This window comes from Arabidopsis lyrata (assembly GCF_000004255.2).
Source record: "Arabidopsis lyrata subsp. lyrata unplaced genomic scaffold ARALYscaffold_2, whole genome shotgun sequence".
NCBI classification, from domain to species: domain Eukaryota; kingdom Viridiplantae; phylum Streptophyta; class Magnoliopsida; order Brassicales; family Brassicaceae; genus Arabidopsis; species Arabidopsis lyrata.
The window spans coordinates 17,738,463-17,752,572 of NW_003302554.1; the positions used below are offsets into that span (position 1 = coordinate 17,738,463).

Below are 14,110 nucleotides of genomic sequence, written 5' to 3' on the forward strand. Positions count from 1 at the left end.
TACAGGCCAATAACCATATCGATCCATTGATTTTATAGTTTTTACTTGATATGGCTACTATAGCCTATACGTTGACAAGTCTGAGTTCGAAGAATCTTCTTCATTGATTCGTCATTTCGTCTACTCTCTTTTCCTTGATAGTAATAATATAATAATACTACTATAATCCAATTTTTTCTTAAAAAGGGAGATCAAATCAAGTACGAAACGAATCACATATTCCGATTTAAGGATAATGTATCAAACTAAAAAAAAAAATCTAATCTATCTGTCAGTGATTGAGATCAATATCAAAACATCAATCCAATAATCCACATATTTTTTTTCTTTTACAAAAATGAAAAGCCAAACAATACTTCTTCTATGTACATTTACATTAGTTAGAAAAAAATGTAAAAAAACCCTCCATAGTAAAGCTTCTCATAATTTAAGCTCACCAGGGCTACATAAAAAAAAAAAAAGAGATATAAACATTTCTCTATGTCATCTTTAATTGTCACAAATTTTACCATCCATTTGATTTTGAACGGCTTTCACAGCTGCAACTCTAGCAGCCGTCGCAGCTTTATTGGCCGCAGCCACAGCTCGTATCACATGCTCATCGACCCGTCTCTGATTCACTCCATTCTTCGCTCTCTCTCGAGCACTCTGCAAGTAATTAAACCATTACGTAACGTTTAATCCAAACAATGTTTAATTTTTATACCAAAAGTTTCATCCATCCTTTTGGTATACTATAGATATAAAAAAAAAATACCTGAACCGCTCTACGAACCGGGTCAGAGTCTGGAGAAAGATGGTTAACGAGACTACCATCGTCCCATTCACCGGATTTAATATCACCGGTTCTGAATCTATACGTGCCATAGCCTTGTTTACGACCTTCATGCCAAGCTCCTTCGTAATAATGACCATTAGCGAAATGATAAACACCAAATCCATGAATCTTATCTCCAAAATACTCTCCTGCATACTTATCTCCATTCCTACAACACCAAATCCATAAATCAGAACTCAGAAATAAAACAAAGAGATCTTTATATGTACGAGCAAGTTTTTGTTTGTTTTTACCTGAAATGGTAAGAACCAAGTCCATGTTTGACACCAAATTTGAATTCTCCGACAAAAGAGCTACCATCAGCACAAGTTTGAACACCAAAGCCATGGCTTTGACCGTTAAACCATTCACCGGAGTAAGAATCTCCGGTGTAAAACCAGTAAACTCCATAACCATGTCTAAGTCCTTGCTTATACTGTCCTTTATATTTACTTCCTTTAGACCAACACTCGATTCCATAACCATCGTATCTTCCATTGATCCAATCTCCTTCATATCTTCCATTAACGAAATAATAGTACACTCCACTTCCGTTACACTTCCCTCTGTTGAATTCACCTTCGTAGAATCTCCATTGCTAAAATATTGAACTCCTTCTTTCACGACCAGTCTTTGTGCTTCTTCTTTGATCGGTTCCGGTTTTGTATCTCCGATGTACCATTGAACCGGTTTATGTTTGTGTTTGATTCGAGACCTTACGCGAATCTGTTTGATTGCGATTACGGTTTGGTTAATAACCGCCATGTTTCTCGATGCGAAGAACAGAGCAAGAGCGACGAAAATCAAACCTAGTAACAGATTCTCCGACGTGAAAATCTCATCAATGAAGAATAGTAAGAAAGATGAGAGACTTAGGAAAGAGAGACAGGCGAGTGTGAATGCGAGACCCGGTTTAATTCGGTTAATCGACCCGAATGATTTAACCGGTTTTCTCCTCCTCTGTTTCTCCTCTTTCTCACCGGCTTCTAGATCTTGTTCACGGCGGTGGTGAGAGATTTCGTTGAAGTCATCACATTCAGTGATTGAAGAAAGGCTTTGAATCGACGATCGAATCGTCGGAGATGATCTGAGTAACGACGATTGAGTCCTGGTCAGTTTCTTTTGGCTCATCTCCGCGAAAAAAAAACAAGAAACAAAAACGGTAAAATCACCACTTTCTTTCTCGATTTTCCCGGCCAAATCTTAAACGGTAATACGTTAACCAGCACTGCACCACCGTGCCGAGCATCGCAAAACGGAAAAGAAGAAGAGAGATCTCTCAACTCCAGCAAAATCTTGTTCTTGTTTGCCTTTTTTGTTTCCCCTACCGGAGAGTTTTCACGGCGAAGCTAAAAAAAGGAAGAAGAAGAAGAAGCTCACTTTGCTTAAGAGAGATCGAGAAAGAGAGAGAGAGAAAGCTTTGAAATGGGTTTGGGATTATTTTAAGAGACAATAAAAAAGGAGTTAGATTCAATATTGACCGTTAGATGAAAATCTGACGGTTGATTAACGAAAGGAAATAACAATAGCCGTTAGATCTGAGTTAAGGAAGAAGAAGTCACGGTCTTGACGGGGAATATTAGGAGCCGGACGCTTTTTAGCTTTACTGTTGCAGGCCGGCACGTGCCGCTACACACACATCTATTGGTCACTATTTTTAATTTGAACATATAAAAATAACTTTTCGTTTTTTTTTAAATTAAAAATTTGCTGAAAAAATCTCTGCTTTTTGGGAGAATTTTCTATATTAATATAACAGTTGAACTGGACTTTCAATAGAATATTTATAAATTTTAATATATATTCATAGTAAGTATACTTTATTTTATTAATAGAAAAAGTGTGACTATAGACTAAAATAAAATCAACGATTCATATTGGGAAGAAGATAGTTGGTGAAAACTGTAAAGTGTAGGTAATCTACTAATCGGACGGTAAAGATGAATTACTTGATACGGAAATAAAAATATCAATAAAGAGAAGAAACACAAAAAATGGGTTTTGATCAAATTTGTGAATAAAAACATATTTACTACCAAACATCCTCGCATGGTGCACTCCGCATTACTAGGCCTTCCGATTTATTTACTTTTAAAATTCTCACATGGGACAATATTTTATATCAAATTTATTAATTTCAAATATAATGTCTTATATATTACGGATACTTAATTTTACGAATTATCTATATTAGAAACGTTATTAATTTCATGTATATATATCAAATTTATTAATTTCCAGGAGATGTGTTTGGTTTTCTTTTTACTGGTTGGAATGCTGCAATTATTTGATTTGTAAGGTAGTTTTCATTTGTCATAGGAGGAGTCGCTATCCGATGTTGTGGATTTGCTCTTCCCCTTCGTTTAGCCTCAACTGCAAGCTTTTCTCTTATTTGGATAGATGGTAGGCAAAGTCTCTTGTGTTAGATTCTGGTTATAGTTTTTGATCTTCCATGTTTCAGTTTCTGTTTTGTCCCTCTTTGTATTTGGCTTTGTTATGCATTTGAAGTTGTGTTTGTAAGCTTTCCATATTCTTGGGCTTTAGATTCCGAAAATATCATGTTATTTGTCGGCTTAATTTTTGAGATTATCTTGTTAATCCTTAGTTTTGTAAAAATTAATCTATAATCTATTTTTCAGTGAAAAAAAAAAAGAAAACGTTATATGACTATATCGGAGGCTAATGACATTTATAATAATATAATGTTCTTTTCAAAAGATAGAAAACGACAACCTTAAGCTATAGAGTATAGACATTAGATTAAAAATGGTTTTCTTCTAGTATTTGATCAATTAAGCTAACATCGCTTTCACTGAGATCTAAAGTCTAAGTTCTTCTGATGCATTCAATTACTTTTTTTTTAACTTTCGGCTTTAGAAAAGATAATCCGACTGCAAAATTATAATAATTTCAGTGTTTCAGAGAATATTCAACTTAATGTAATAATTTTTATTAAACAAAAGAGTGAAAGACTATTGCATTTGATAACGTGAACTTTACTTTATTAATTTGCTTTGCTTAATCAAAAGTCTGTCCTCAAATGGAACCGAAGAAGAAGGAACACAAGTTAGACAACAACATAATAATAAAGTATTTGCCCAAAAAAAAAAAAAAAGAGTATTTTCTAATTCAAACTTCAGACTTTTCTCTTTAGCTTCTGCTTCATCCTCTCAATTGCACCACGCAACGTCTCTTCGTCTTTACAGAACGCAAACCTAACCAAGTTCTTCCCTTCTTCTGGATTCAGATAAAAGACGCTAGTCGGGATCGCAACGACCCCAACTTCTTCAATAAGATACTCACAGAAGGCGACATCGTTCTCCAATCCAAATGCCGTGTGATCCGCAGTCACAAAGTAAGTCCCGCTCGACGGGAACACTTTAAACCCGACTTCTTTCAAACCCTTCACCAGAATCTCCTTTTTCGCCGCGTAATCTCTTTTCAGCTCATTGAAGTAAGACTCTGGAGCCTTGAGAGCTGCAACGGCTGCCCACTGTGCTGGTGTTGATGTGGCGAATGTGAGGTAAGAGTGTGCTTGTCGAACTCCCCAAGTCAGATGAGGCGGCGCAATCGCCCAGCCGATCTTCCATCCCGTTAAAGAGAAAGTCTTTCCCAGGGAATTCATGGTCACGGTTCTCTCGTACATACCAGGAAGAGAAGCTATGGAAATGTGATCCATTTCAAACGCAAGCTTATCGTATACTTCATCCGAGAACACAAGCACATCATTTTCAGTGCAGAGAGATGCAATGGTTTCAAGCTCCTCTCTCGTGAACATCTTCCCAGTTGGGTTGTGCGGAGTGTTCATGAGGATGGCTCGGGTCTTGTTAGTTACCGCAGCTTTGAGCTCATCCAAAGGGATCGAGAAGTCCGGTGGACGTAAAGTGATTCCTTTTATTTTAGCACCAGCCATAGAGAGCGTCGCTTCATAGGAATCGTAGAATGGTGCAAAGAGAATGACTTCATCACCAGGGTTTATTAAACCCAACATAGCTGCAGCTATGGCTTCTGTACAACCAGATGTAACAGTAACTTCTTTCTCCGGATCAACAACAAGACCCGTATCTTCACGGAACCGCGCAGCTATAGCAGAATTGAGCTGAGGAATGCCGTATCCACGAGCATACTGGTTTTTACCATCTTTAATAGCTTGGATCGCAGCTTCTTTAACAAAATCAGGACCGTCGAAATTGGGAAAGCCTTGGCCTAAATTGATCGCTCCGTGTTTAACAGCCAATATGCTCATTTGAGTGAAAATCGTAGTCTTGAACTTCTCTAATCGTTTCGCCACCTAAAGAATAGTCCGAAAATGATTAGTATACCAAAGAGAAGTCTAATTTGGAGATGAGTAAAATTTGAGGTTCTGACTGTTACTAACATCTCAATACTAGAGCCAAAAGTGCAAAATTGAGTTACTTAATACACAATGTTTAGAAGAACCAGTCCTATGGTTTAAACTCTGCGACGGTAATGTGAAGTCTAAAGAGAAACTGGCAATTAAGCAAAGCCCATTTTGAGTCACCAAGCTAACAGATGAAACTGGGATTGATCATCGATAGTGTAAACTGTTAAAGGGTACAGTGGGACCGAACTGCATGAACTTAAGTGGAATCCAAATCGGACAAAGTTTGAAATCATTACGAACAGAGGGAAAAAAACAAAACATCAAATTGACAGAACAGCAGCTTCCAATGTTACAAAAGCAGTGCCCAAACAAATAGGAGGACCCTTGAAAATTAGATCTTTCAAGAACACAAACACGAGAATCGAAGCAATGCCTTTTTGATTATTTACCCATCAAGTAGAAGAGAATGGAAGATTACCTGGACGGGTTTCTGAGTTGACTCGTTCTGAGTCGAAAATGTGGTCATGGTGGCTCCGATAGGACGATGGAGTTTGGAGGAGCTTCGTCGGGAATGAGACGAAAATGGGAGAAGAGAGGATTTGAGGCTAAATTGTTTGAGCATCACACTACTATTTATGTCCAGGTACATTGACTCTGCATCACCACAAGAAAAATTCGGTAAGCTTTTTAGGGTTTTTGATTCGCTCGAAATTTAGGAATTTTCGACAAGTTGCAACTTTTGACAATTTTTGATGTCAAGTGGGCTTTTACAAATTACAACACGACTCATGAATCATGATGCTTCATGGGCCATGCCGCCTTCAAGATGAGTAGATGACGATGCCAAGTTTTAGTTTTGTTCTTGTTTTAACACCTTTTTCTTTATCAATTTTCTAATAATATAACAAAAAAGACGGCAAAATGTAGTACCAATTTATCTGTTGTTTTGGTGAAACAATTGTTTGAATATTTTTTCTTATTTATCAGCCAAAAAACTCAATTTTGTATTGATTAGTCGAATTTACACCTAACGTTAAATTTAAAATTTTGTGATAGAATGGTGCCAAAAAAAAAAAAGAAATCTGAGAGAATGTTACATTTGATTAGCGTTAAACATAATTCAAGCATCTAAATGTAATGTTGGAGATTTATTTGTTTAATAAAACAAGGATAAATTTGTGGATTTATTTATCTTTCTAAAATGTTAATTAGTAAAGAATAAAGATATGTATGTCTTCCAAGAGTGTATAGGCTAGTGGCAAAGCCCACCAAAGCTGGCTTCGGACTCCACTTACTCTTGGTGGGTTAATGTAAGCCTTTTGAGTGGCCAAGTTTGAAAAGTATAGCTTTTTTTTTCTAATCATCGAAAAGTACATAGCTTTAAAGATGACCAGCTCGTGAAATTGATAACAAGTGTTTGAAATGTCGATGAATTATATAATTATGTACTACAGTACTTGTACATGTTTTTTTTTTTTTTTTGGTAAGAAGTACTTGTACATGTTAAAGTTGAGCTTATGTATTTTATAGCCAAATTTGTAAATGATATAGATGAGATCGGACATTTTATATAGTTGGTTATGCTATATAGTAATAGCCTATCAGGCCCAATGATCGGTTCAAATTCTCGGGTTGGATCAGTTTCCGGATTATAGATTTTTGACCCGACTTCATCGATTCGACCATTTTCTTCAAGCTCCAGTTGCTCAGTGAGGGGATTCGAGAAAGGTAATTCGCTCTCATTTGATGATCTTCACTTTATAATTTGAATTCCCGCTCTCTCTTTTTTCGTGAGATCAAAGGCAAACTTTTACAGCTTTTGTTCTCCTTAGTGTGATGTCGATTTTTATGTTAAGCTTTGGTTCAACACAGCTTTGGTATTACAAATCTTTTATCTTTTTTCTAATATTCTAAGTTTGTTACCATTGTGCAAGAGAGAGAGCTCCCTTCTTTAACATTTATTTTTAAGTCTTACCGCTTTCATGCTCGCATTGATTTCAATTCCTCCTACCTGACTTGTATAAATCTGTTGTACGTTTTAGTAACAGAGAAAAAATGGCAAGTCAGGAAAATGTGAAACACTTGTTCTGTTTCCAAGTAAGTTGCTTTCTTTATCTGACTTCTTGTCTTTTTAGTATTTGTGACATCTTGAATCGTTTCTTTATCATGGACCTCATTAGTTTTGTATCCATTTCTGGTCACTATTCATTCTTGAAGTGAATTATGCTCAAACCACCACACTTAATAAGATAGCTCTTCTTTCAATTGCAAAAGAAGAATCTTGGGGCATCCACATCCACCATTCTTTGTTGACTACTAATATATATGAATTAGTCTAGGAAACACAAAACCAATCCCTAGCGTCCACTGTTTCATATGCATATATCATGATCCATCTGAAGGATAAGTACCCGATTATCCAGCATATCTTCATTGAAATCAGTCTTAGAAGAGTTTTATAGCTGCATGCTTAGTCTTAGATGTGTAGTACCAAATCTTCATGACTCCGAAGATATTTGGTAAACACCTCCAAGCGTGTCTTTCTTCAAAGTGAACTCTTAAGTTTTCTTCTTTGCAGTGCACTCGTCTTTTTTGGCACAACAGGCACTATGCTTGACATCATAATTGGAGTTAGTCAGTGCGAAAGAGAGCACGCAGAACATCAAATGAAATTAGACGACGAAGCTCAGATTACAGCCGCCAAATCAGAACCAGAGACTGAAGGTCCCCCGTCATGATCTCTCTGACCTCAAACCTTGTGCCCATATATCTTTTGATCCTGAAGCACTTTTTAACATGGAACCATTGCAATCAATGATATTATGTTGTAATGTTGTCATTAGCAGAGGCTTGTTTTCGCACTGGAAACAATTACAAGTGAAAGCTTTTGATGATTTTGGCCAACCCAAAACTAAAACATATTGGGAGAGCGATAATCATGAAAACAAAGGAAATAGAAACACATTTAACATTTTGCCCAAAAAAAAAAAAAAAAAGAAACACATTTAACACAACTTCGAATCAAACCAATGGGGATTCCAGACCGAACCAAAAAACAACGGCAAGTCCCCACATTGGTCTCTATGTATCTATATCATCCCAACTACGGAGCTGTTCTAATCCGACATGATTTTCTTTTTTAGCAACTGTAATCTGAAAAATATACAACAGTTGCTATAATCTACCTCTTCAGAGATCTTTCTTTTGCTCCAATCCTCTAATAATAGTATGAACTCATGTAGAGTCTCGCTCCTATATCGAGCGGACCATCATCTCCACCAACAGCGTGAAGAACCACAGGAATGGTCGAGAAAAGTTGGATGGTCAAAGGGAAAACCGCGGGGGCAACCTCGTCTTTTGACACAGCTTCTGATGACTCGGTGTCATGGACGGACAATGCACTGCATTTTGCAACACATTGATCACAAGGACTCACCAAATAGACTGCTTCCTTCAAGGGCTTGAAATAGCCTCTTCCACCTCTCTTGGAATATAGTTTATCGAGGATTAACGTTGATGTTGCATCTAACCAGTCTGCACACAAGCCTTCGATTTGGTCGTAGTATATTCTACGTTCAATCTGTGACAGCATCAATAACAAGGGTTGAGCAGATTGTAAATAGGGATTTAGATAATTTAATAGATGGTAAATGAATCAGTAGAGACTTACGCCAAGCTTGCTAATGTAAACAGTCATAAATCTTGATCCCAAGTTCATTACTCTGGCTTCACATGGAAAAACCTGCAGATAGAGAAATAAATGAGATTTCTTAAAATGAGAAATAAATGCAAGATACCAATATACTTGCCTCTTTTTTCTTCAGCACAAACCAAGTGTAGAGCTTATCACATGCATCTCTGACTTTTCGAGCAGCCAGCTTCCTCTCATTGCAGTAAGCAGCGACATCAGAAAGTATTTCAGTGGAGGGAACACCATGTTTCAAAGCAGCGACTGATAATGCTTCCTTGCCCTCCATAGATTCAGCAGCATCTTTATTGAAATGAATGCCGGTGAAACAGCTTCCCACTTCATCAATTGATGTTTGCTTCAGCTTTGAGTACAACTCCTCAGCCTCAAGAGCAGCAGCTATCGCACGATGAACAACTATGTCTGGGTACCGTCGAAGAGGAGATGTGAAGTGAGTATAAAGAGGAACAGCTAGTGCATAGTGTCCCCACTCAGCAACACTGTCCTTCAAATTCCCAGTGCAGAAGTAAGATGCTAACTGCATAGGCTTTATAGCATAATTGTTCAGAATATCTACAAAAACTGAGTCATCCTGTAGGTTTCCAGTGATTTTCTCCAATGACTCCTGGAGTTGGCCAGAAGAAGAAATGTCCAAATCCATACCATGCTTTGAACAAAAGCCTTCAAATTCTTTGAGCTTGCGCGTATTTGGTTCTGGATGCCTCCGGAGCAATGCGCTAGCAGGGTAAGCTTGAGAAATAACCTCAGCCGCTGTCATATTTGCTAAGAGCATAAACTCCTCAACAAGAAAATTTGAACCCTTTCTAGAACACATCACAAAATCATATGGAACTCCATGTTCATCAAACAGAAAAACAGGCTTCGAATTCTCCAGCTGCAAAGCCCCATTTCTTAATCTTTTTTGCCTTAAAGTGGAAGAAATCTCACTAAGCTGTTCGACAGATCGAATTACATCACTCCACTCGAAAGATCCATGCAACGCAGGCCAGCCATTTTCTGCACCATCACTTTTCCCATCTATAATGTCTTGAGCATGGTCATATGAAAGCTTGCAGCACGACCGTATAACAGTACGACCAATCCAGCGATCTATCACATCCCCTTCTCTGTTTAAATCCCAGAAGATAGAAAAAGTAAGTCTATCAGCTCCTGGAGTAAGTGAACCTATGTTCTCTGATAGTAATGGAGGCAACATTGATACTTTTCTCTGGCGCAAGTAAACACTTGTCGACCTAAACTGAGCTTCTGTGTCAAGAGCAGTCTCTGGTAAAACAAAGTAGGAAACATCAGCAATGTGAACACCGACTCTAAAAAAACCGCCGGGTAAACTTTGCACTGATAGAGCATCATCAAGATCTGTAGCCGTTGAGGGGTCGATAGTTAATACACACTGGTCTCTCAGATCTTTTCTACGTTGAACCTCTTCTTCTGGTACTTCCCAAGGCACACGTGGAAGACTAGTAAGCGAGCCAGGAGAAAAGTCAGACTCGCAAACCGAGTTTTGGTATAATATCGCATTGATCTGAGGCTCCAATTCACTGCCTCGGCCAAATAGATGTGTAATTTGGGCTACGGGAAATGGACTCCCTTCGCCCCAGTCTACAATTTGGGCAGCTACCAGCTCTGCCTCGAGAGTCGGATCCAAATTCTCAAGTCTTGCTCTAATGCTTCCAGGTAAGACATGGAAGGGAACAATCAATTTAGGAAACCTAGGGTCTGCAGGCATCAGTTGGACATATTCATCATCAGAAAGAGACATAGGAGACTTGCACCTTTTTGCATCACTTTCCTTGTAATGAATCCATCCCTTGACATCAAGCAAGCCAACGATAGAATCCCTTACAAGTGATTTTTCAACAACAGCAACTACTTGTCCAGTTGGTCGTTTGTGGGGGAAGGAACTAAGGATGCCGCATAGCTTTTCAACCACACTGCAATTTCCTTTCTGCTCACAAAAAGAACCCAAACATGAATCCAGTAATGGTGAAGAACTGCGAGTAACACCGTTCTTAGCTCCTTGTCCTATAACTGAAGAGTTGTTTGCCAAGAACCCATCTTCAAAACCTTCCACCACATCAATAGCATTCTTTTGTCGAGCATTTTTGTCATCTTTCTCTGGGGGACTGTTCGTTCCTTCAAGCTTAGCAACACTTTCAGTAACAAATCCTTTCATCTTGGGCCACAGTGAGAGCGGATCCAATTTAATAACAACAATATCACCTTCCACCTACATAAAGAAACACAAGTCTGAACTTAAAAAACCAACCAATGAACTAAAATAAAACCTCTCCAACATGGGCCAAAAGGAAAAAAGATAGTAGATGGATTGCAGGAAAAAAAATAAGTCAGGAAGCTCCTTAATATACAAAAAATAAACCAAACTTACTGCTCTATTTTGGCCAACATTTCCATTGATTAGAATATCTGTAGGGACTCCATCGATCTTACAATAAGCCTTCAAAAGGGAAAAAAAAAAGGGATTAAAAGTGAACAGAAGAAACCAACGGTTAAGAAACATAAATCTCTTGGAAAATCAGATGTTGCCACTAACCTCATTGCGATTATGAGCATTCACCCGAAATAGCGCTTTAAAAGCTTCACCTTTCTGATACAATGCATAAAAGTAAAGACAGGTATGAGGTCCAAAAGATATAACTTAAATGGAAGAAGAAGAAAAAGATAAAGAGAACATCTCAAACAAACCTCTAAAGCTTGGCTCACAGCATCAAGAGACCAGTGTGAAGAGAAAATCTTTCGCTGAGAGGAACCTTCAATTTGCTGGAACAAGTCACCATCCATCCTAGGAGAGTGCTCACAAGCCCTAGGATCAGGGCACGACTTGGATAACAATTGCTTACTAACTTGAGGAGAAGAAAGCAACGGACTTGCAGACCTCCCTGGATAACCAGTTTCAGCTCGCCCCTCAAAACGCATAGGCGGCATAGAATTGAAAGCAACATTAGACGCTCTCATAGCTTCAAGTTCATTAGAATTGTCCGATCTCTGCTGCTTCGATGAAGAAGTAGAATCTTTAGCTTTACTCCTAGTACTAGTTCTACCATCTGACGACTCCTCCACATGTGTATCTTCTATCGGTACTGTTCGAAGACATTAAAGTTGTAAACTTGTAAGGTAAAGGTAACAAACATTCTTAATTCTCAAGTTACAATTGTGATGCTACTAAAAGACAACTAAAAACTGGAAAAAAACAAAAACCAATAACCTAGCAAATCCAAGAACCTAATCAGTTTAAGATACTGGAAAAAAACTGATATTGTAAACCCTAAATATCAACTTCAAAGTTACCGGCGACAATAATACATAAAAAACAAAAGAAAAGATTTATGAACCTGAGCTGTGTTTAGATCGACGAATATGTTTCTGAGGCCTGTTCCTCTTCTTCTTGTGACCGTTTTCGATTCTTTCAACTGATTGTTCCACCGACGACGCACTCTTCATCGCTTAACACTATAAACTCTTAACGAGCTCTTCTGAGTAAAACTATCTCTAGAAGAAAAAAGAAAAAAAAGCTAGAATCTTCCGATCAGATACAAAAAACAGAAACGGATGAAACACAATTGATAGTCTAATCGAAGAAGAAAAACAAAAAAGAAATCGCGAGTTTCGCGACGATACGAAGGAAAAAACAAGATCTTGGATCTTATTTGATCAGAGGAAGAAGAAGAAGATGGAAAAATTGTAATTAAAAGATATACTAATTAATTAATTGGGTGGCGAAGAAAGAAAACGATGTGATGATGATTGGTCGGCGCAATCCGCCGACTGATGTGTTTGCCTTTTCCATTTTTATTACTATTTTCTTTTTTTCTTTTTTTTCTTTCTCTCTAATTTCCTTTTTCATATACTAGCTTGAGTCGGTTGGTTCATCGTATTACACGTGTAACTTAAAACTTCATCGGACGGCCATTGAGCTACGCTTTCTTTTCTAAGAGTTTATTTGCATTCACCCCCTTTATGTTTTTAGTATTAGCATATTTACCACAACTATCTCTAAATTACTTTTTCACCCCTTCTCAGTGCCATCAACCAAAAAAACAAAATCATTAATTATACGTTCATAACAAAACACACTCAACATTAGGAGACAAGTCAGTATTGTGTTTGTGTCACATATTAAAACTCACCAAATCCAATTAAAGTTAAAATAATAGATGTTGAGCTCATTAATAATTAATTTTAACACCATAGCTTGCAAAAAGCAGATCTGATAAACCCACCACCATTTCGATCTCGAGGAACGACATAGTAAGACTTGAAAGCAGGTCGGTTGCAATATTTGTGACATGCTTTCTCACACACGGTTAGATTATTAGCCTCGGGCATGCATTGTTCTGGAATACAAGCCTTGATGCAACTCTGTAGTTCTTCAGGACTAATTCCTAAATTTACAAAGCCTTTGCTGTTGACGCACCATGTCATGTTCATTACCATAGCCACCATTAGCAGTGCTATTATGATCACTCTTCCATTTGCTGCCATTTTCGTGTTTAAAATATTCCACCAAAATTTGTGTTCGATTCTTGTAATTCGTAATTGGTAAAAATTTCGAGAGATATATGTACAGTTGTGGTATCTATTTTTAAGTTTTTGTTTTAACTACTTTGTTGTGAAATGTATATTTTTGTGTGACAAATAACGAGTACAACTCTCTTTTTTGTTTTATCATTCCAGGATAAAATTGTCACTAAGTTCTGTTTTATTCAACTGTCAATAACTTATAGTTGTGATTTGTAAACATAAATAGTTTGCTGTTTTGCCTTAATTAAATTTGTAATGGTTTTATTTAGTATTTTTTTAATGTGTTGTTATAATTAAGTTCCTAAATTAAGCTATGCATGTTCTTTACGAAGTTTGAGTTTGTCTTGAATCGGATTGTCCCGTCATCGATAACGTTGCAATATATTCGGATGTTCCGTTTCCTCTTTTGTTAACGTCAAAGAGCTATGGATTGTCGAATAACGAGAAGATGACCAAAGGATGCAATGGAATGTTGTATTATGTTTTTAGGATTTGGGTTGTTAGTTGTTACTACAAGCCCATTGCACTTACAAAACCACGTAGAACATCCAATTTATATTTTAACCAGGATCCAAACCACCACAAAACTGAAATAGAGTTGATTCAAAAAAACTACTAATCAGAATGGACCTTAAAAAAGCACATGCATGTAGAAGGCTTAATTAGGCCTCTCTTGACATTTTTTGACATCAATATCTTC

The 14,110-nt window shown here is 37.4% G+C and overlaps 4 protein-coding genes and 1 long non-coding RNA gene across 5 annotated transcripts; 1 reads left to right on the plus strand and 4 right to left on the minus strand.

The window, feature by feature from the left end:
- Positions 1–286: 286 nt before the first annotated feature.
- LOC9323759 (phosphatidylinositol 4-phosphate 5-kinase 3) lies at positions 287–2,403 on the minus strand. Its single transcript, XM_021035873.1, is given in 4 exon segments — positions 287–648; positions 758–986; positions 1,072–1,408; positions 1,411–2,403. Coding segments are annotated over 4 exon segments (1,263 nt in total). The 5' UTR covers positions 1,949–2,403; the 3' UTR covers positions 287–489.
- Positions 2,404–3,797: 1,394 nt separating this feature from the next.
- On the minus strand, positions 3,798–5,992 carry LOC9325216 (probable N-succinyldiaminopimelate aminotransferase DapC). Its single transcript, XM_002889107.2, has 2 exons — positions 5,641–5,992; positions 3,798–5,108 (listed from the first exon to the last, which is right to left on the minus strand). Exons 1-2 carry the CDS (start codon positions 5,809–5,811, stop codon positions 3,954–3,956), a joined length of 1,326 nt encoding a protein of 441 aa, XP_002889153.2. The 5' UTR covers positions 5,812–5,992; the 3' UTR covers positions 3,798–3,953.
- A 308-nt stretch (positions 5,993–6,300) lies between these two features.
- LOC110231077 lies at positions 6,301–7,858 on the plus strand. The gene is made up of 3 exons (XR_002334162.1): positions 6,301–6,890; positions 7,205–7,259; positions 7,741–7,858. It is a non-coding gene; the product is annotated as an uncharacterized LOC110231077 (long non-coding RNA).
- A 237-nt stretch (positions 7,859–8,095) lies between these two features.
- LOC9325217 (DIS3-like exonuclease 2) lies at positions 8,096–12,651 on the minus strand. The gene is made up of 7 exons (XM_002889108.2): positions 12,222–12,651; positions 11,575–11,969; positions 11,423–11,476; positions 11,258–11,326; positions 8,972–11,098; positions 8,833–8,904; positions 8,096–8,742 (listed from the first exon to the last, which is right to left on the minus strand). Exons 1-7 carry the CDS (start codon positions 12,328–12,330, stop codon positions 8,380–8,382), a joined length of 3,189 nt encoding a protein of 1,062 aa, XP_002889154.1. The 5' UTR covers positions 12,331–12,651; the 3' UTR covers positions 8,096–8,379.
- Positions 12,652–12,932: 281 nt separating this feature from the next.
- Positions 12,933–13,756, minus strand: LOC9325218. Its single transcript, XM_002889109.2, has one exon. It carries the CDS (start codon positions 13,369–13,371, stop codon positions 13,069–13,071), a length of 303 nt encoding a protein of 100 aa, XP_002889155.1. The 5' UTR covers positions 13,372–13,756; the 3' UTR covers positions 12,933–13,068.
- Positions 13,757–14,110: the final 354 nt, after the last annotated feature.